General features: G+C 37.6%; 1 protein-coding gene across 3 annotated transcripts in view; it reads left to right on the top strand.

Moving 5' to 3' along the window:
• The window catches only part of gripap1 (GRIP1 associated protein 1), a 44,207-nt gene extending 24,436 nt beyond the window's left edge, over positions 1–19,771 (top strand). For all 3 annotated transcript variants that reach the window (XM_089119830.1, XM_089119829.1, XM_039665488.2), the window contains 4 exons: positions 1,875–1,991; positions 3,073–3,166; positions 12,393–12,562; positions 17,745–19,771. In XM_089119830.1, the coding sequence (XP_088975956.1) occupies positions 1,875–1,991; positions 3,073–3,166; positions 12,393–12,562; positions 17,745–17,825 (462 nt within the window). In that variant the 3' untranslated portion in view covers positions 17,826–19,771. The remainder of the gene's footprint in view (positions 1–1,874; positions 1,992–3,072; positions 3,167–12,392; positions 12,563–17,744) is intronic.
• Positions 19,772–21,419: the final 1,648 nt, after the last annotated feature.

The raw sequence follows: 21,419 nt of genomic DNA, 5'->3' as shown, positions 1-21,419 counted from the left end.
AGACCGTCCTTTTTTAAGACAGGGGGGATAATAAGACTCTTGGGATGAAAATAGTACACACAGGGGATGGCGAGAGTCTCCGACCTTCATTTGTTTGGATCGAGACGACCTTCATTTGTTTGGATCGTCTCCAGCTCCTTGAAATGCCCTGAAACAAACTGAGGGACAGAATAGAAACTGCCACATGATCGAGGCTGGTGGAATTCCTTCCTGTGACTTTCATGTGACAATGAATGGCACGGTGTTAAATTACAGACAGTCTTTCTCTAAATAAGTTGAATTTGAAGAGATATCCCCGCCCAAATGAAAAATTCAGTCATAATTTCTTTCCAAAACCATTTTAATTTTCTTTTTATTTTGAGATTTTTAGTAAGTTTTAGTTATTTATGTTTAGTTGTGTGTGTTTATGTTAGTTGGTAATTCAACATTTGTAATTTATGTTTTTCCATGCGTAATATTTATATTTTATTTTTGTTTCAGTGTTATATTTCAGTTACCAAATATATTAGGGGTGCAACGAATCGCAGTTGATCCGTGATCCATATTGGCCCACGTTCGGCATGCATGTGATTTGTGGATTAGTTACTCTAAGTTTAAACATCATAGAGTAAAAATATATCATTTGCTTGTGTTTTATCTTGCCTATTTATACATTCGGTTAATTCACATTTATTTGAAATCATTCAGAGAGGCACGTTTCAAAAGTATTCCTCTCTCGCGTCTCCTTTTACTTGAACGGTATACTCGTAAACGAATGAATGTAAAGAGTTGAGAAATCGGATGTGTATCATTATATTGGATCCGTCTATGTCATTAATGTTAATCAAACAACAAAACAGCTTTAACAAAGATTAATCTATATTTAACTTATGCAGTGAACACTAATGTTATTTTACATGTGATTACATTTCTGTCACTAAATGCTACTGTTAGACTTTACTTTATTTGTAACTTTGTTATATTGTATAATTTTGCGGTGGTATTGAAGTACTTAAAGGAGTACATTTACATTAATTCATTTAGCTTTTGCTATATTTATTACATATATTACAATTGCTAAATATGTCAGAGGTCGCACGCCTCTGGAGAAACTAAACTAAAAGAGTAGTTCACTTTTAAAAAAAAAACTTTTGCTGATAATTTACTCACCCCCATGTCATCCAAGATGTCCATGTCTTTCTCTCTTCAGTCGCAAAGAAATTAATGTTTTTGATGAAATTTGGATCATTCAACGAAAGAAATGACTCGACAAAAGATTAAAAAAGGCCTTGAACCATTTGGTGCCCAATAAAGTCCATTAAATGAAGATAAATCCTGGAATGTTTTCATCAAAAACCTTAATTTCTTTGCGACTGAAGAAAGAATGACCCCCATGTCATCTTGCATGACATGGGGGCGAGTAAATTATCAGCAAAAGGTTTTTTTTTTTAAAGTTAACTACTCCTTTAATGCTTTCCTTTTGCAACATTACCATTCTGAAAACAGTTTGATTAGAAAAAAAGATACTGGTTAATAACTTTATTTTCGTACTTTTTTTTGCCTATACGTTATACAAGAGCTTGAATAGAACTTTATTCTAAGAGCTTGTGAGTGTGACTCATAACTCCAGTGGCAAAAACTCAGCTACACCCTCAATTATGAGTGAAGCTCTGCACACATTTTGGAGACTGTCTCTGCTTGTTTGTAGTGCCAGGGTAAATAAGGAACTGGTTCTTGGAATAAGTGTTGTGTTTCCTTTACTTAAACTTAATGTTTCTAATGGCTAATGTTTAAGGACTGAAAAGACAAATCTACGTCATTCTCTGGTGAAAATCCTCATAACTGTCTGAGCCCTGCCTGTAAGTTCTGGTAAAGTTTTGTTTCTCGTTCCACAGTCCAACACCAGCAGTCCTCAGTCCCAGCGACCCGCTGACCTTTCAGACGACGAGGTCAGTGAGCTCTTCCAGAGACTCGCTGAGGTCCAGCAGGAGAAGTGGATGCTGGAAGAGAAGGTATGACGTTTTAACCCATCATTACAGTCTCATGTTACTAGGAAGGGTTTAACTGGCGTGGCAGAGCGCAGGTTTGCAGTCCTGCACCAAGCCTTCACTCAGACAGTTCTGCTGTGTGCTCCGCGGGGGGCTTTAAGTGCTGAATTGTGTCTTTGGATCATGAAATATGCATGCAGGTATTGATGTTTTCACATTTTAATCGATCGGTCTTGGTTAGCAACTGTTGGAATGGAAATATGTAGTTAGGACTTTGACAAGTTACATCACCATTTCACCAAATAGACACTCTAAGCTCAAACATGTTAGTGCCACTCATATCGAACATGTTATTTCATAAATCATTTGGATTTCACAATATACCGTATAGGATTTTTTTTTTGTTTTATTTTTTTTACTTATGTTAAAAATGTTTTATCATTCTTTCTGTATATTAAAAGTATGCTAACACATGGATGGTATAAGCTGTATTTTATACAATGTATGTTTGATACGTTTAGATTAATTCTAAATTAATATAATTAATAATTGGTTTATCAAACAAACAACAAAAAATTGCACTACCTTTCAAAAGTTTGACATTTTTTGAAAAAGTAATTATTTTATTCTGCAACGATGCATTAAATTGACAATAAATGCTTTTACATTGTTACAAAATAAATTTCAAATATACTTTCTATTTATCAAAACGATTCAATTGTGATTAATATTTCACAATTTTACTGGTTTTGGTTTATTTTTTATTTAAAAAAAAAATTCTGACTAATCCAAAACTTTTCGACCATAGTGTTTAATGTTTGAATTTGGCACACATGCTCTTAATTTAATTATTGTAAACTGCTATATTGTTAAAATAATATGCTTTTTCGATTGTGAAATTTAATTGATACTTAAATTTAATTTCACATGATACTGACTAAATTGAAAGAACATTTTCTAAATCTAAAACCAAATACTGTTTTAAATGAACCTTACAGTAGCTGGCAGTGCGCTTTTGTGCTTTTGTATCAGGTTTATCACACCTTTGTGTGTTTGTGGTGTCTGGCAGTTTATAACAGATCTTATCTTTGTGTTCTCGGTTCAGGTTAAACACTTGGAGGTCAGCTGTGCCTCAATGGCCGATGACATCTGTAAAAAGAGTTCCATTATTGAGATGTACGTCATGGACAGCCGAAGAGGTAAGCGTCTCTCTGTCTCTCTTTGTCAATGTTCACAGCCTCAGACGTGCTTGTTTTCTGAAAGCATATCATGTGAAGGTTTACAGATGATGTCAGGTGAAAGCTGGATGTTGATAATGCTTTTATTCTAAGGAAAACTGACAGCTAAAGAGTATCAAACGTTTGCCTGTCAATTTGTCATGTCTGCGCGGATAAAGACCTTGTGCTATTAACTCAATAGGACGGGTCTGTTAAAAATAAAGGGAATCATTTCGACTGAAACAGAGAAATTGCATAATTTTCTTTTTTGTGTGTTTTTGTTCTATTTTTATATCTGCACTCCTACTTGCATAATCTCCTGCTAAATGTTTTATCGGTTCTCTTTATAACGCTACTATTTTGGATACACTGTACACTTCTCAGTATTCTTGAAAAAGCACTTTGCAGCTGAAAATAGTCTCAGCCAATAAATGTATTTTTGTAAGGGATGTATGAATGCAGATATGTTTTATTTCTATGACACTTCTGATGGATTGGAATTAAACAATCTTGTTTTGTTATCTTTCTGTCTTTACTTAGTTAAATTAACAAACATCGACTCAGGACAAATCGAATGCCTTTCTGTCTAGCTGCAGTAGTTTTTGCTTTGGTGATTTATAAAATCATTTGGTGGGAATATTGCTGGGGTTCATTTGTATTCATGATTAATCAATAGCTAATTGTATTCTGGCAATTGAATGTGACAGTGCTAAATGTAATCGCAAAATGAGGATGCATCTATTCATACAGTAAATTCTGTACTGGAGAGTATAGTTCACTACAAAATGTTATTTTTGCTTGCTTTTAACATTGTTTTATGAGTGTTAATGCCTACAATGTTTTTTTTAGTATCATTTATATACAGGGTTTGAAGTACAACTTTTAACCAGTCCTAATTAAGTTCAGTCACTAATTAAGTTATCAGTAGCCAGTTAGAACTTCAACTATCCAAAACAAAAATGTCAGAAATACCAGATTATCAAAGTCACAAGTTAGATTTAAATATATTTATTATTCTGATTCTGAATTATCGTATTGCTTTCAGCTTACAATAGTTGATTTAGTTTGCAGAAAATAAAATATGAGGGGAAAAAATGAAATTCTCTGTGACTTCTCTTATAATTGCTATGAGTTTACCTGCACATAAGTCCCCCAAAGTCATGGAAATGCTGTATTAATGAGAACGGGTTGGAAAAAGTGGCCTACTTAATTGTCTCCTTGGGCTCTGGCGGAGCGTTAAGCGGTCGGAAAGCAGACGGGAAGTTGCTTATCACACACCGGTTAAGTCATTCTGTACTCGCGTTCTCAAGGCGGCAGTTCAAGTATAATTATTTAAACCACCACAAAAACAAAGCACTTAGTGAAAAAATGCACAATACACAAATCTCCTAGGGTGAAGTCCAGTCCAAGTCCAACACACTTCTGACATGATGACCTGTTTTTTGGATTTTGCTGCTTTTGACAGCTTGGTTTGCTTGTGTGCTGGAAAGCAGTCAAATTCAATAATATTGGCAGGTCTGATCTCAGAGAAGTTTGGTCTAAAGCTTTGGATTTTAGCCCTCAAACTAATCTAGTAAAAAAACAACATTTCAGTCTCCTGGGAAAATAGCACTGGTACTAGTTCACATCATCATCATACACCTTCCACCACACCTAGAGATTGGCATGGGGTACTTTCCATAAGATCATCTTTCAATGCAAATCAAACCAGCTATTCGGCTAACTGAAGTAAAACCATGCCAATCTCTAGGTGTGGTGAATGGTGTGTGATGATGTGGGGATATTTTAATTCCAAAGGCCAAGGGAACTTTATCAGGATGCATATTATCCTGGATCCATGAAATAACTGGCTTTGAAAAATAAAAATCTGCCTGACTCTATGGGAATTTAACATGGGGTGTCCTGACTTATGCACCCTGTATTTTAAGGAAAAACATTTATTTATTTATTTATGATACATTATTCATTCACAAAGAAAATGTGTGTCCTTAAAAGTTGGAGTTTTCCTCATTTTTCTAATTAAGGCATTAAGATCAATATCCAAAAGATGATTTTTTTTATTCCTCTTTTTAGGCAACTTTAGCATGGGTGTCCAAACGTATTCACATCACTGTATATCACCTTTTATTTTCTTTTTTTTTTTGTAAAACAACAGTAAAGTTCAATTGATTAACATTGCATAAGGTGTCTAACAATGAACAATACTTACAGCATTTATTAATCTTAATTGTATTATGTATATAAATTAACATTGGCCAATCTGTTATGAGCAAACATGAATTAGCAACAAAAAAAACTGATTTTAGAGTCACCACCCCCTTCTGCACTCGTCAAGTACCCCTTTTCCACCAAAGCATTTTGAGAGCCGGTGCCTGCGCGCGAACCAGTTCTTTGTGTTTCAACAGCCAAAGAACCGGTTCTCGGCCAGGAAAACTGGTTCCAAAGCGGCACCAACTCTTTGCTGTACTAGAACCGTTCTTTCACCACGTCATGCTTACGTCGGGGGCTGGGGCGGGTTTAGAAGTGTTCTAAACATCTTTTCTGACCCTAATATAGGATCGCAAAGCCAGGAGAAACATTTGCAGAAACACGATGGAGTCCAGCTTTGTAATTGTTATGCTAGAAGTTGGCGCAAGCGTTTTTTTGTTGTTTTTTTTAATTGAAAACATTTAGCAAAGAAGAAAACAGTCACAATATAGAACAAATAAATGAAAAAAAAGACAAGACAAGGGTACATAGCTAATTAGAAAAGATTAAAAAAGATTAAAAGACTTGCATATTTCAATTGTTTTGTAAAGCCTTCTTCGTACACGAGTTAGAGATAATCCCAAAGTAACGTTGTACTTGCAAGCGTTTTCTAGCTTAAGACATATGGCGACGTACACACTGACGTAACGACGTCGTTCCCCGGGCGCTCTAGTCAGTGGAAAAACAAACAGGTTCTGAAAAGTTTCGCAAGTTGAACCAACTCCGAACCAACTTTGAACCAGCACCAGTTCTGAAACAGTTCTTTTTTGGTGGAAAAGGGGTAATAGTGTCTTGTAGTGTCACATGACCGATTTTCACCTTCTTTGTGATGATTAAAATGGATTGTTGCAATGACATCTTATTGAATAACCTACTGTCTTCAGCGGGACGAGCAAAGTAGCTGAATACCGAATTGGAGTGAAAATAGCTTGGCTGTATCTTAATGAGCTCAAGATTGTGACATCATACCCGTTAAGATTTCTGATCTAGACAGGCAGAATCTTAATTGAGCTACTTGTCCATCTCAGTTTCTGATTGGATACAAACATAACATTTGTATACATAAAGGCTGCAGCATCCTGCAATGTGTTTGGGGTAATTATAGAGACTGTGATGATGATCATTTCAAACTTTTTTTTTTTGCTTCATTTTAAGCAAGGCTTCTCTTGTGTTTCCCTGAGAACATAGTGGAGGTGGTAATGTTGCATCTTCCTGTCTTTCCCCCCAAGTGTTCTCCTGTTTTAATTTCATGACTGACTGATTTAACATTTAATGGCAGACCAGATCCCATTAAGGCTGGTGTTGTCTAATTGTAAATACTGTGCTATAAATGTTTAAGATCTCTGGGTGTCAGGAGAGTTTAAAAAAACAAAAAAAGGCTTCTTCATGTAAAGGCTTTTTTGCCCATTGCAGATACCCATATAGTGGTGAGGTTTGACAAGAACATGTGGTAGCAATGTTTTTAGTTGTGAAATCAATCCAAACTGGGAAAGAATATGATGTATGTGGTCATATCCCATTTATACTATTCATATGAGGCCCATTGTTATCTGTGGCAGTAAGTCTTGTGTTTAACCATACCCATCTGGTTCAGGCCAGGATAGCCTTTATGAATAGCATTGGAAACAATCCTTTATCGCTTACAATAATTGAGGCTAGACCTGGGGAGATGTAAAAATGGGGAGGTGGAGACTTCATAGAAAAATGAAGAAAGGATGCAGAAGTTAGCAGTGCTAGATGAGAGCTGACATTAGCAGGATGTAAATGATTCAGAATGCCGACATGCCTCAGTGAGCCCAACACTCATCCTCAATAATGCAGCAGAAAGACTAAGCACCCCTCTTGTCTCCTCTCCTCCGTCCCTCCCCTCCCTTTTACTTTATCCTTACACCAGTGCGGCTCCCCATAAATTCATGCCAGTGATATAACAAATGAAACAGTGTGACATTTTATCTCATATGTTGCTTTTTGAATCGGTTTTCCGCTGTTACTTATATGCCGAGGAAATGGCAATTCAGGGAGTGCCTCAGATAAGCCAGACGTATGCCACTTTTGGGGTATTGTTGACCCTTCTCAAATATTCTCCCCTTCAAGAGAGGGATTGCAAAGATTCTGAAGATTGTAAAAGGCACAACGGTTTTCCCAAGCATTTGGCCTGAGACATTGCGCAAATCAGTCGCACAATCATGGATCCGCCTCTGCGGTGTTTCAGGGCACATGCTCCCAGTAATATACAGTAATCCCAAAATCATTCCTTATACATTGAGACAAATGCTAAAAATGTCAACTGTTACGTAACGGTAGGCAATGACATATGAATGTTCATAGGTAGAACTCTGCATGTGTGTAGTGTAAGACCGCTCTAGGAGGGTTTATTTGCGCAGCCATTCAGCAACATGCCGCAGTCATGTGTGCACACCCTTGCTGCTGGGGTGAGGTGCTGCTGCAGTCTGGAAACCCTCTGCCTGCCTACTTGTACCTTGTTTTAGGCCTCTACTGAAGCGTGAAGCTAACCTTTCAGTGTACTGTGGTCTCTTACTGCTGCATCATTTAAGGGAGAAACTATCCTTATCGTGTGCCCTATAGCTCCAGAACCCACCAAGATAATGGGAGTGAATGTGAGTCACAGCAGAATTATTTTACTTCCCCTCTACAAGCGAATTTGGTCCACTTTAGAGCGTATTACACCACTGGGAGCAGGTGCTAATGGGCACTCTGCTTACAGAGGTTGCGAGAACAAATGTGCGAAAAACATATCATTGATTTTGATACCCACACAGATTCCTTCAAAAGAAGGGATCACATCTGTAACTGGGAATAACATATGGCTGGATATAGGAAGGAACCTTGTTGTCGAGATGAAATAGCCTGTTCGCCCCCTGGCAGAGGTTTCAGTTAAGTGCTGTGTCTCCAGTGAGAGATGGCTGAGAGGTTGCAGCCGCCTTGCAGGATCTGCCAGTTTGACTGATTCAGGACTGCTGACTCCTGCACTGGCCTGAGGAGATTCCCAATGAGGCTTACTAAGAAGTGGCAACCGTTTCAGTGGGGTTCAGTTGACTGGTAAATGTATGCGTTTTGCTGTTATCTTGAAACTAGTGTTGGTGCTTTGAGGCTTAAAGGTATACTCCACTTTTTTGGAAATAGGCTCATTTTACAACTCCCCCAGAGTTAAACAGTTGAGTTTGACCGTTTTCGAATCCATTCAGCCGATTTTCTGATATTTAAAAGAATATCAGTAACTAGACAGTTTCTGGTCTCATTGACTTCCATAGTATTTTTTTTTCTCCCTACTATGGAAGTCAATGAGACCAGAAACTGTCTGGTTACTGATATTCTTCTAAATATCAGAAAATCGGCTGAATGGATTCGAAAACGGTAAAACTCAAACCTGAGGGAATTGTAAAATGAGCCTATTTCCCAAAAAAGTGGAGTATCCCTTTAAAGAGTACATTCTTCATGACTCTACTCTGTATCATCACTATCTTCACTTAGATTTTTTCCTCTTACATGCAGTTAGGGCTTTTCACTCTAGAGTTAAATTGGTCAACACCAGAAATAAGAGTTATTTAAAATAACATTCTCGAATTTCAGTTGATTTTAATTCTACTTCCATACATATAAATTGCAATTCTGCATCCTGATTGAAAACTTGTGATGATACCTAAATAAAAATTCAATTCACAGGTTGTGAATTGGAATTAAAAAGACATTCATAATGGTGCACAACCCTGTTAAGTCCCACTTGATTTTTCTGCAAGTAGTGACCTTAGCACTGTTCTGAAGCAGTCCAGCCGACCGTGTGATCAGGGATCCCCCGAGTCGTGAGTCGGGAACATCTGCGTGCCTTCAGTGTACCTTCCATCCCACATCTTCGTTTCCTTCCGTGACTTGGCTTCTTAGGTTTACATTCTCTTTTGGTCCTTCAGTATAACCCAGTCTGTGAGAGCACCTGGCGCCATTCCACACCTTTGAAAGCCATCGGCCCAATATTTTTTGTAAATCTTTGTAAATCTCCTTTGTGGATTTATCAAAGTGTCTTCATAGAGCGCTCGCCCTTACTCCCTTGCAAATTAAAATGAATGCCACTGATCAATATGGCAGAAATATTGGTTACAGACAGTTGTGCAGTTTTCTATTTGCAATGTCATTAGCACCGACATTGATGTTGCCAGCGAAGGATTTTCCCCAAAGACTTGCATTAACTTTGGTGTGTGTTATTCATGCTGTGGTGAAAGAAGACACTGCAACATCACAAGATGTGTTTTTCCATACTGTAGAATAGATGTGAATATATAATTCTAATGAAGCAATACATTGGTTGCAATGGGCTATTCGGATGCCGTGCTAAGCAGGCAGTGGTTATTGTAAAAATACAAGTTTGGACAGAAAAGGTTCAGGGCTGTAACATGGATTTGCAAACTCAATGCAATTTCCAGTTTTTATTTTTATTTTTTAACACTCTAGTTTAAGATACCATGTATAAAGGCTTAAAATAAATATTTTGCTTCAGTTAGTTTGGGGTAGGGATGGAAGACGTTGCACGATTTTGCCGATATTTGATATTACGATATTTACACATTTATTGCGATATTTACAACAGTGAATCTATTCACCATACATGCAAAAGTTCACTTCAAGAATGACTAGACTACTGATGTGATCATATCGCTTGCACTCCTTGCACACATGAGTTATCACAGTTATCTATTTTGTTATTGTCAATGTATATCGGCATAAAACAGGCCAATTATTACATTTTAACCCTTTATCGGACGGTTTTGATGTTGTGCATTCCTAGTTTAGTCATTCAAATTTATTTTACGTTTTTTCCCCCACTTTTCTTATATTTATTTTTATTCAATTAGTTTTTAAATGACACATTTTCATTAACCGTAACAATACTGTATCCATTTGAAATGTCAAAGCTGCAAATTTTCACCAGGTATAGTATTAGTACTAAAAAAATCGAACTATTATGAATAGTATTCATTTTATGCTTCTGTTGTGAGCTGACAAGGTTAATTATCTCAATAGTCCAGATAAAGAGCCAAGAGTGCACTTTGCACCTTGTAGTGTCAGGCTTCAGGGGTGAGGCAAATGTCATTCATGGCCTTCAACGCTTAAGCCATGCATTCAAAGGTTGAACAGGCCTCTGGGGGCTGAAGTTAACATCTCAATTAGCAAGAATGCATCACGTTCTGCTTCATTTTAGTGGCTCCAGGCTATAGCATTAGCTCGGTGTGACCAGAAATGTTTGTGTGCTGCACTAATGTTGAACGCGAGAGAGGCTCTCCTCTTAGCCACACATATATGCTTCTCTTGCGCCAATCTAATAAGGTTAAAGAGGCGTGAGATTGCGAGTGCTTAGCTTGATATACTGTGATGTAACAATGCGTTAAGCTCCTCAACTAACTGTGTCATGGCCTATCATGAGAACAGGTCACGGTCGCTTGAGCAACGTAATGTTTTAAAAACCCAGGTTAAAGGGATAGTTCATCCAAAAATGAAAATTCTCTCACTAATTACTCACGTGCATGTACAGCACTAGATATGCGTAATATTGTTATCTGTTCTTTATATTGCTTAAAGGAGTAGTTCACTTTTGAAAGAACTTTTGCTGATAATTTACTCACCCCAATGTCATCCAAGATGTCCATGTCTTTCTTTCTTTAGTCGAAAAGAAATGAAGGTTTTGATGAAAACATTCAAGCATTTTTCTCCATATAATGGACTTCAGTGGGAAACAAACGGTTCAAGGTCCAAAAGACACTTTCAGTACAAAGAGCAAACTGTTCAAAGGGCTTTATTATTATGATTCCAGACGGTGAATAAGGGACTTATCAAGCAAAACAATCGCTCATTTAATAAATAAATAGCAAAGTTTAAGTTTTATAAGCTCAAATGCTCGCCTTGCTCTGTTCTGTGACGCACGTTTGTGACTCTCCGGTTCGAACTCGTTCATCAAAATGAGTCATTTGGTTCATTCAACGAACGAATTGACTCAGAAAAGGATTCGTTAATTTTGATGAACGAGCTCGAACAGGAGAGTCACAAACGTGCGTATTTATTTTCTATTTTAGTTGGGAGTCATGAAAATGATGTTCGTTTTCATTTTATTTCAATGAACAAAGGTTTTCACTTGGGTGTTTGCCGTTTCAGAGATTATATTGGAAACTGCATTTAAACACCTACAGGAAGTGACACATTTCCCATTTGCTTCATCATCAAACCACAGGTGTAAGAGTTATTTGACAGCACCGTTTAGGGACACACTGCTGAGCTGAGCTGACCTTGAATGTCTCCACTCACTCAGATGAAGTGAAAACCGAGAAAGAAGCTGCTCGATCGAACTTATTGCTTTTGCCCTTGACACGCAGAGGCCGGCCAGCTCGATTCCCTGTCCTCCCTCAGCGGAAAAACTCCACTAAACTATCTGACATTTCACTGGGAACTTGACATCATCTTAGTAGCCAGGCTTTAAGGAGGCTTTCCAACGTGCAGATAAGAGGCCTGCGGTATCTCAGCCTTTCCGCACACTCCCCTCCATTAATCATCAATTAAGCAACATCTTTCATTTTTTAACACGCCACCTTGTCCAGTTACAACCCCACACCGATGTCCCCTGCTTACGGTCATTTCCGTGGTTGTGTATTACTGTCATGAACCCTGTTGACAGACCATGTCAGGCTGCCTTTTCGTCAAACCTGCGGATGATTGTACTCGAGGTGCTCATAAATGTTGTGGCGTTTGAGCGAGAGCCGTTATAAATGCTTTCCTCCCAACGCAAGCACTCTGTATTCACTCAGCAGACACTAATGGCCCTCTGATAGAGATCATCTTTATTCATGGGTTTTTTGAGGCATTACTGGTGGAAACATGGTTAAAAAGCACAAGCTGGGGTGATAGAGTGTTTGGCATCGTTAAAAATGCTCCTTTTTTCTCCCCTCTCTCTTTCTTTCAGATGTTTCAGGACCCCATGGAGTGGCCCATGGTGCTCAGGGTGAACGTGGAGGTTTGAGTTCTGTGCTGAGGGACTTGGTAAAACCTGGAGATGAGAATTTGCGTGAGATGAACAAAAAGCTGCAGAACATGCTGGAAGAGCAACTGACAAAGAACATGCACCTACAGAAGGTAAATAGAGGGACTTGGGATGGCAAAAAAACAAACTTTTATTATCAAGGTCCATTTAGGTTGGCTATAAAACCTTCTTTTGAAAGGCTATTATTTGGCCCACATGGAATCTATGCACACAGACCTTCAAGAAAGCTCAGTAAATATCAGCAGAATATGAACATCACGACAACATGAACAATGTTCTGCTTCTTCTTGGTTTTCCTCATGATTGCAATTTCGTTTTTGTAATTTCTTTCTTACAACTTAAACAGATTTTATTTTATGTTTGTTGTGTAGATTTATTTCTTTTGAAATTTAAAGGTACAATATGTAGTATTTTTGCAGTCAAATTTCCAAAAACCACTAGGCCAATGTTATATATATTTTTTTTAGTTGATTACTTACAATATCCCCTATCTTTCCAACTATTTGAGTAAATTGCGATTTTAACCAAGGAAACGGGACGTGTCAGCAGGGGTGAGGGAATCGCCAGTCAATGGCGTTACCCTCGGTTACGCTCGTACTGCCATAGTAACCATGGCGACAGACGTGGACAACTGGTTTGCCCTAGCAGGGCGCCTCACACTGTTGTTGTTTTGTTCAAGCATATTTATAATTCTGGTAATCTACTATTTTAAAAAGCAAATGCAAATTTGAATATTTGGCTCTAACACAGGACCATGTACGCATTTTATGTTGTTTAAATTAATTCTACAAATTCTACAAATCACTGTGGGAACAGTGAAAAAATAGAGCAGATTTCAAGTGGGTCTTAGTTTCTTAGCATAGCATTGATTAAAAAAAAAGTGAAACATGCATTGTAAGCTTCATTGGGTTGAGCAATGAGCAACTCATTCAGTTGAGTTGAGGTGAACTGACCATGAGTTTTCCACCTGTGATCGGGTGTGTGTGTGTGTGTGTGTAAATGGCTTCCTCTCATGCGGTCTTGAGACTCCACTGAGAGGTCTTATTCATCAGGAACCAGAAGGTGGGCGTGTTGTTAATGCTAAAATGTTTCTAGGAGCAGGAATAGAAAGTGCATGTCAGGCAGCCTGCAGGGTGATGCGTTTGATGGGATTACAACATCACACAGATTGACTAATGACAATTAACCTCTCACACCCCTCTTGATATTTCCAAAGCCGCACATCGTTAATGGGAGGTTTGTTCCTGTAGTGAAGCCATGTGTTGTTGTTGTTGTTTTAATTGGATAATAAAAGCTATAATATTATAGCTTTTAATTTATACCAATGATGCAAAGCTGAATGTTCAGCATTATTACTCCAGTCTTCAGTGTCACATGATCTTTTAGCTGATTTTCTGTTCAAGAAAAACTCCTAGTAACTCGTTTGATAACTCACAAACAAGTTACTAGGAGTGCTACTTGGGTGTTGAGAAATGTGTTCCTTTGGTCCTCTTTAGTTTGGGGATCCAAATAGTTTCTCTGAGGCACTCAAACGGGATATAAGGTTAAAAAGCATTTATTTAAATCTATTAAAAAACATATGCCAACATGTTTCGGCCTCTTTGGCCTTCCTCAGGGCAAATTGATTAATTTGATAACTGTTGTGCTGCTTAAAGGCCATGGTGCAGGTTAAACACCACTGTCGATTAATGGGTAGATAAAGCAGTCAAGATATGTACTGTATATAAAGTTAGAAATGTCTCCAAAATGGTGTTAAAGTCTAGTTTTTGAAGTTTTTCCCGACCCACTTTTCCGTGTTATATTTTAAGTTTTGAGTACCCTACAACATCAGATACAATGGATAACTGTTTAAATGTTTATTACCAACTAGAAAATTGCCAAAAAACAAAAAACCTGCACCATGGCCTTTAATATTTTTGTGGAAACTGATAGATTTTTTTTTTCAGGATTCTTTGATCGAAACTCGAAAATCTCGAAACATGAAATCGAAAATCTTTTGTAACATTATAAATGTCTTCACTGTACCTCATCACTGAAAAATATTAAGCAGAACAACTGTTTTCAAGCATATTAGAATGATTTCTGAGGGATGATGTGACTGAAGACTGGAGTAATAAAGCTGCTGTAAATTCAACTTCGCAATCAAAGGAATAGGTTATTTAAATAAAAAGCAGTTCAAATATATCTGTACCTTGAATACGTTCAAATGTGTCTGTAGCTTTAATACATTATTGCAGCATGGCATTGGATAAAAGAATTTCCTAAAATGCATACATGTGTGGTATATAGAACAATATGCTTATTTTAGCTTTAAAAATAACCCAAAAATGTCTAGATTGTATAACCATTTGGTAATGCCTATTTTTTTTTTTTTTGTATAATCCAGTGATTTGAATACATCAAAGATGAAATGTTCTTAATTTTATTTGAATATTTATATAGAACTGGATGGATGCAAAACAGAAGACTGTTCATGTAAAATAAATAATTCTGGCATGAGTGTAAAAACAGTGGCTTCATGTTATATAAGTCTTAAAAACAAAAGACTCTCAACAGTAATACATTATAAATTTGATTGGATGAGCCACTTTCAGAGACGTTATATGCATACCTGCAACTTCACATCTGTTACATTCTTTATGAATGCACCAATATGTGATGCTTGGTTTGTGAATGTGAATAAAATCCTAACTGAGCCGATGTGAGACCTGGAGACAGTCTGGATCTGGGCGGAGTACATCTTGTGTGTGTGTTGGTGCCCAGGGGGAGTTGTAGGTTACAAAAACACCCTGCCATAACCTTGGCAGAGACAAACGATGCAAACTAAGACCAAGATTGAGTGATGATCCCTCTGCAAAGCTTGTCCATAACTAAAACAGGAAGGTTTGCTTTGTAGGAAACTTTCTAAATCGATTTGCAAACATCTTGAGATGCATAATGAAGGGTCCAGTCTGGACCAGTTTAGTACTATAGTTATATTAAAATGGGTAAGCCACTTTATTATCAATACTAAATGTGATTATTTAGTAGTGGTAAAAGCCTTAACTTCATCCTTTTATCTTCATCCTTTGAATTGCATGCACTTATGTGTGTAAGATGGGGTTTTGTTGTTCTAGATGGTGTTCAAAACGGTGACACTGGAAAACGATCTTGCTGGCTGCTGCCATAGTGAACATGTGCCATGAGATCAAGGTCGTTAACAGCCGATTAAGCGTTCAGTTTTCCTGCAGACGAGATGAGAAAAATCTGGTGCTGCTTATAAGCTGATGAGCTCAATTTACAGCAGTTCAAGACATGGTCACACACTTCCTGTTTTTCTCTCTCACCACTATGGGGTGGTGATGGCGCAGTGGATAAGACGCATGCCTTTGGTGTGAGAGAACCGGGTTCGAATCCACTGTGAGACACCAATGTGTCCCTGAGCAAGACACTTAACCCCTAGTTGCTCCAGAGGCGTGCGACCCCTGACATATACTGTATAGCAATTGTAAGTCGCTTTGGATAAAAGCGTCAGCTAAATGAATAAATGTAAATGTAAATATATGGTGCTCATCACTCTTTCAAAACGTCCAAAAAAGTGTGTTTTCAGTTTATATGTCCCCTGATAGTCACAAAAGGCTAAACCACATGATGCCCGTCACATCTCAGCCCAAATTAAAAAGTACAAAATATATTAATATTTATATATATTTTTGGAAATATTCAGTTTATTTTGTAATATACCATTCTCACCACAATTATTTACCCAAATCCACCTGTTCATTTATTATTGCATTTTTTCCGTTATATACTTCATATATGCCATCAACGGAGAAGCCATAACTACAGACTAAAATGTCCGCTGTCTACGCTTGTGGACTTTCGACATCGCTCTCTAATCCGGCGAGCAACTACCTCATGCATATTTACTGGCAGTTGGGGCCGTCATGCCAGAAACAAACAGCCCACTTAATATTTGATGGCTTTTTTGCTTTAGAGTGAGCACACGGTGCATGCAACGCTGCCTCTGCTGTTGCGTGAGTGTGTGTTTGCGAGAGAATCATAGTATAATAACATGTGAGATTGAAGCTGAACTCAGGCCTGACAGTGCCTAATGGGTCCTTCATGGCTTTTTTTCGTTTTAAAATCCACATTTTCCGAGGGATATTATGGGTTGGGTGCAAGCTAATGTGTAAAGCAGGAGGGCGCCACCACAAATAAGCATTAACAGCCAGTGTTGGGAGTAACGCATTACAAAAGTAATACATTACAGTAACATATTACTTTTTGCTGTAACGCAGTAGTGTAAGGCATTACTAATCAATTTTCAGTAATATTTTACTCGTTACATGTTCCGTGAGGCTTGTATTACAGTTGTGTTACAGTGTATTGTCTGCTTTTACTTCTTAAAGGCAACAGACTATGTGAAAGTTTTAAAGCAGTCTTTTAGTGCCAGTTCAGAGCGGTCGCGTCTGTAACATTGTTTTTTCCTCATAAATGCGAACACAAACACGAAAACTAAAATAAAATGAATATTTTAAGTTCTATGGAGACTGGAGAGCCAACCCTTCCTCATCCGATTTGCTCAGTGTAATTAACAGAATTACAAAAAATATATTTTACCTCCTATTTTTTTGTCACGCATGAATGCGTGTCTTTTCCCTAATATTAAAAATAAAACATAGACTGATATTTGTCTAATGTCTGGAGTCCTTTAAGGAAGTAGCCTATATACGTTTCAATACATGTATTTTCTGAGAATTTTTATTACACGTTTTGACTGCAAATGTCATCATGTCCATAATGCTGGACTTCCCCAATTTTAAATAATTTATCCTCAACTAGTTTTGTGGTGTAGGTCTACGTATTTTATAATGTTAACTTCAAATAATACTAATAGCCTAATTTAAAGATAAGGCAGCATTGGATCTGGACGGTAAGGAGAATAACGCTGGAGTTGGAAGAGGTGTGTCGCGATTCTGTAGGTTCGTGGATGTGGCGAATCGCGATTTCGGTTTGATATTGCATATCGTTACAGCCCAAACGTTAAGTTCTACTTAGTTATTTTGGTGAAAGTAACTCAAAAGTAATACATGAGTAATGTAACGCATTACAATTCTGGGACAGTAATATTGTAAGGTAATGAATTACTTTTAAATAACAGTAACAAGTAATACCTAATGTATTACAGTTTGGATGTAACTTGCACAACACTGTTAACAGCATAACAGCAACTACTGTACATTTTTAATGACTTTATCAGAATCACGTTTAAACACTCTGTTTGTTTTGCAGGATCTGGAAGTTTTGTCTCAGGAGCTTGTGCGTTTGAGTAAAGACGCCTCCCCTGCGGAAAACCCCAAAGCCACGGGCTAAAACTGAACGTGATCCATCCGATGACTCAGTACCCTTCTCTTTCTCCTTCTCTCATCTCTTCACGGCTACCAGGAGGAAACTACATCCATCTCTTACAAAGTCCTCCAACAATCTCCTCAGATGTACTAGGAGCACAGAGGGGTGAAACAGATCAAGTCTGTCTGTGATTTACATACTACTGAATGTAACGTAACACTTTAAATGTTGTTTCTCTGTGACCGAAAAGAACTGGTGGATAAGTGACCGTCGAGCAAACCCTGGCTCCTCGATATCCGTGAACCGTGTGCTCGGGACAGTGGCATGGCCTCGGGTGGTCCAAGCAGGACCGCTCTACCTACCACTAATTCCCCCGTTCAGGAAAGCGCGTGTCCGATGTTGGCGTCCTCAAACTGTTATCACTGTTATATTGCCTGTTTTGTATATTTGATTTCTCTAAAGACACTTATTTTGTGCGTGAATGTGTGTATATGGGGAGTAGAACGGATTTTTTTCGTCTAAATTGTATTTATTTGTGCCAGAAAATCCAAATATCATCATATCTACATCTTACGGTATGCTGCTCCTTTCTGAAAGGTTCACTATATCAAAAAATCCAGAACGTTTTCCTGCGAGAATGAGATGGAGAGCGTGCGCTTAATTGCTGCGATAATTATCTGAGCCTTTTTTTTGGGGCTCTCAAAACGTTCCCGTGAAGGAAAGCGGCTCCCTGGACGACTCTAGTTAAGCAGCAATCTCTCCGCAGCTTAACGACTCAATTTGACACCTCTCTGTCTGTCTCAGAACTGACGGTGCTGTTGGGAAACGGACCAATTTCTCATAGTGCGCACTTGACTCCCATGAGAAGCTTGCCGCCTGTTTTAGTGTAACAACAGTTCCTCCCGTGTGTGTCGATGCCCCATGATTTCGCTTTTATGCATTCCACTTTTCGTGAACATTTTAAATTCTGACACACACAGAAGTGTTTTATTTGGAGAGTGTCGAGCTTATTTAATTGTGAGGTCATAGAATATTTTGCTGTCAGTCCTCAGGCTCACTTCATATTTTTACTGTGTGACTGCTTGCACTGATTTTTCCAAACGTAACCAGCTTACTACAGCTCTTATAAGGATATGCCATAATTAATGTAACAAAAAAGTGAAAACTCATTATTGAGTTGATCAAATATCAGCCTGATTTTCATTCTTGTCAAATTAAATATGGCATCTTCTCTACCCAAGGTCAATGCATCATTTTAGATAGAATGAATATTGACCAAACAACTATTAGTTCGTTCAGTAGATTGAATGTTTTAGTCACGTGAGATTATGGATTCTGCATCTACCTTATTCATCAGCGGTTCTGTATTAATTTCGAGATATACGTATGTATTTACCTGGCAAAATGATGTTTTATGAGATGTGAAGATTACCATTCTATTTCAAGCCTTTGCATTGCTTTAAGCTTTATCGCGACAACGGTTCGTTTCCATGTTCTTGGCACATGAGTGGCGTTTGTGCATGGTGTGTTAAATGCCTGTTAAATCCCTCTCTCTGACTTCTAAAGGTAATCCTGATGGAATGCTTTTCCATATTGCATCCATTTTACCATGCAGAAGTAGAAAAACGATATTCTAATTACTGCTGTTGAGGAAACACATACCAAAATTCACTTGGACCATTGTGCGCAAAAGAATGAAGGATGTTTGCCTTTAAAGCTCCGAGTTGTTGCAGTTTTTGCCTTTTTTAAACTTTTATCTAATACTAAACATGCTCTTCTTTAATTAAGATCATCGGTTAATCATCACTAATTAAATGCAAGCAGATTCTATTATTGATGTCCATTCTCCCACTACGTCTCTATGGGTAATATTTATTTATATGCATTTCATTGTCATCTTCAGACTTCAATAACTTGCAGTGATAATAAAGAATGGCTGGAGAAAAATAAAAACGTGTCTGAGTGTCAAACTTCTTGCGGTTGGTTCAAAATAGACATTTTATTCATTTGCAGATGCTTTTAATTGTATAATTCTTTTTTTTTTTTTATTGACACAGGTGTTCCCTGGGAGTCAAATCAATGACCTTGGCATTGCTTGTGTCATGCTGTACCAGTTGAGCTAGAGGAACCACAAATCGTACATCACAAAGGTTTTTTTTCTTTCTTGATGTTTAACTTATGAAAAAAGTGCATTATATTTAGTTATAATAGTTTAAAATTCTTTCATCATTTACTAATTTTGTTCCAAACCTGTATGACTTTCTTTCTTCGGTGGAACACAAAAGAAATATATATTTAAGAAGTCATGCATTAAAGGAGTATTTCACTTTTAAAAAAACTTGGTGATAATTTACTTACCCCCGTGTCATCCAAGATATCCATGTCTTTCTTTCTTCAGTTGAAAAGAAATTAAGTTTTTGATGAAAACATTCCAGGATTTTTCTCCATATAATGGACTTCAATGGGAACCAAACGGTTCAAGGGTCCAAAGGACCGTTTCTTTGCAAACTCCAAACTGTTCAAAGGGCTTTAAACAATTCCAGACGATGAATAAGGGTCTTATCAAGCGAAACGATCGCTCATTTAATAAATAAATAACAAAAGTTTAAATTTTATAAACGAGTTCGAAGAGGAGAGTCACAAACGCGCATCACAGAACAGAGCAAGGCGACCATTTGAGCTTCTAAAACTTAAACTTTGTTATTTTTTCAATGAGCGATTGTTTCACTTGATAAGACCCTTATTCATCGTCTGGAATCGTTTAAAGCCCTTTGAACAGTTTGTACTGAAACTGTCTTTTGGACCTTGAACCGTTTGGTTCCCATTGAAGTCCAATATATGGAGAAAAATCCTGTAAAGTTTTCATCAAAAACCTTGATTTCTTTTCGACTGAAGAAAGAATGACATGGACGTCTTGGATGACATGGGGGTGAGTAAATTATCGGCAAAAGTTTTTTTTAAAAGTGAACTACTCCTTTAACCATCATCAGGGTCCAAAACAACATTGGACCCCATTAACTCCTTGAATGGACAATGAAAAAAGGGCATTTAAAATGAAAAGAAAAAGAGTCGTGCAAGTTTGGAATAATAAAGGCTGGTTCCTCCCCAGGTCAGTGGACTAAACACACAAGCCCACCCCCATTTTACTCGGGAGTGTTTGTCTAATACATTAGATAATCTCTCCTCTGAGCACAAGCAGTGTTTACCGCACTATAAATGATGCCTGTGAGAACTGTGCAAACAACTGACATGAATCATTGAGCAGCGTTTAATTGGATCCGTTCAAATACTTCAGTCATATTGGTGTTTGTTACTGTTCAGTGAGTGTGATCTCTAATCAACACTATATGCTGAAGGGCTCCACTGCTCTACATTGGGTTTCATGCTTATAATGAACAATGTCCCCCATTAAATAGACAATTTGAGAAGATTTAAATGGTTTTAAAATTTGATTTCAGTTTATGATATTCTCACAGTTATGGAGGTGGGGGTCACACCATTGCGATATCTGCCAATGGTGAGTGAATTGAGAATTTAATGGTCATAAATATTTATTAACAGTCATGAAACGGTATTTTATGAAGCTTGTTTCTAGAGTAAAAAAAAAACAAACTTTTG

This window comes from Pimephales promelas, chromosome 14 (genome assembly GCF_988280905.1).
Source record: "Pimephales promelas chromosome 14, fPimPro1.hap1.1, whole genome shotgun sequence".
Lineage (NCBI taxonomy): Eukaryota > Metazoa > Chordata > Actinopteri > Cypriniformes > Leuciscidae > Pimephales > Pimephales promelas.
Note: the sequence above shows the minus strand (reverse complement) of the source record. Positions and strands in the feature narration are given on the sequence as shown.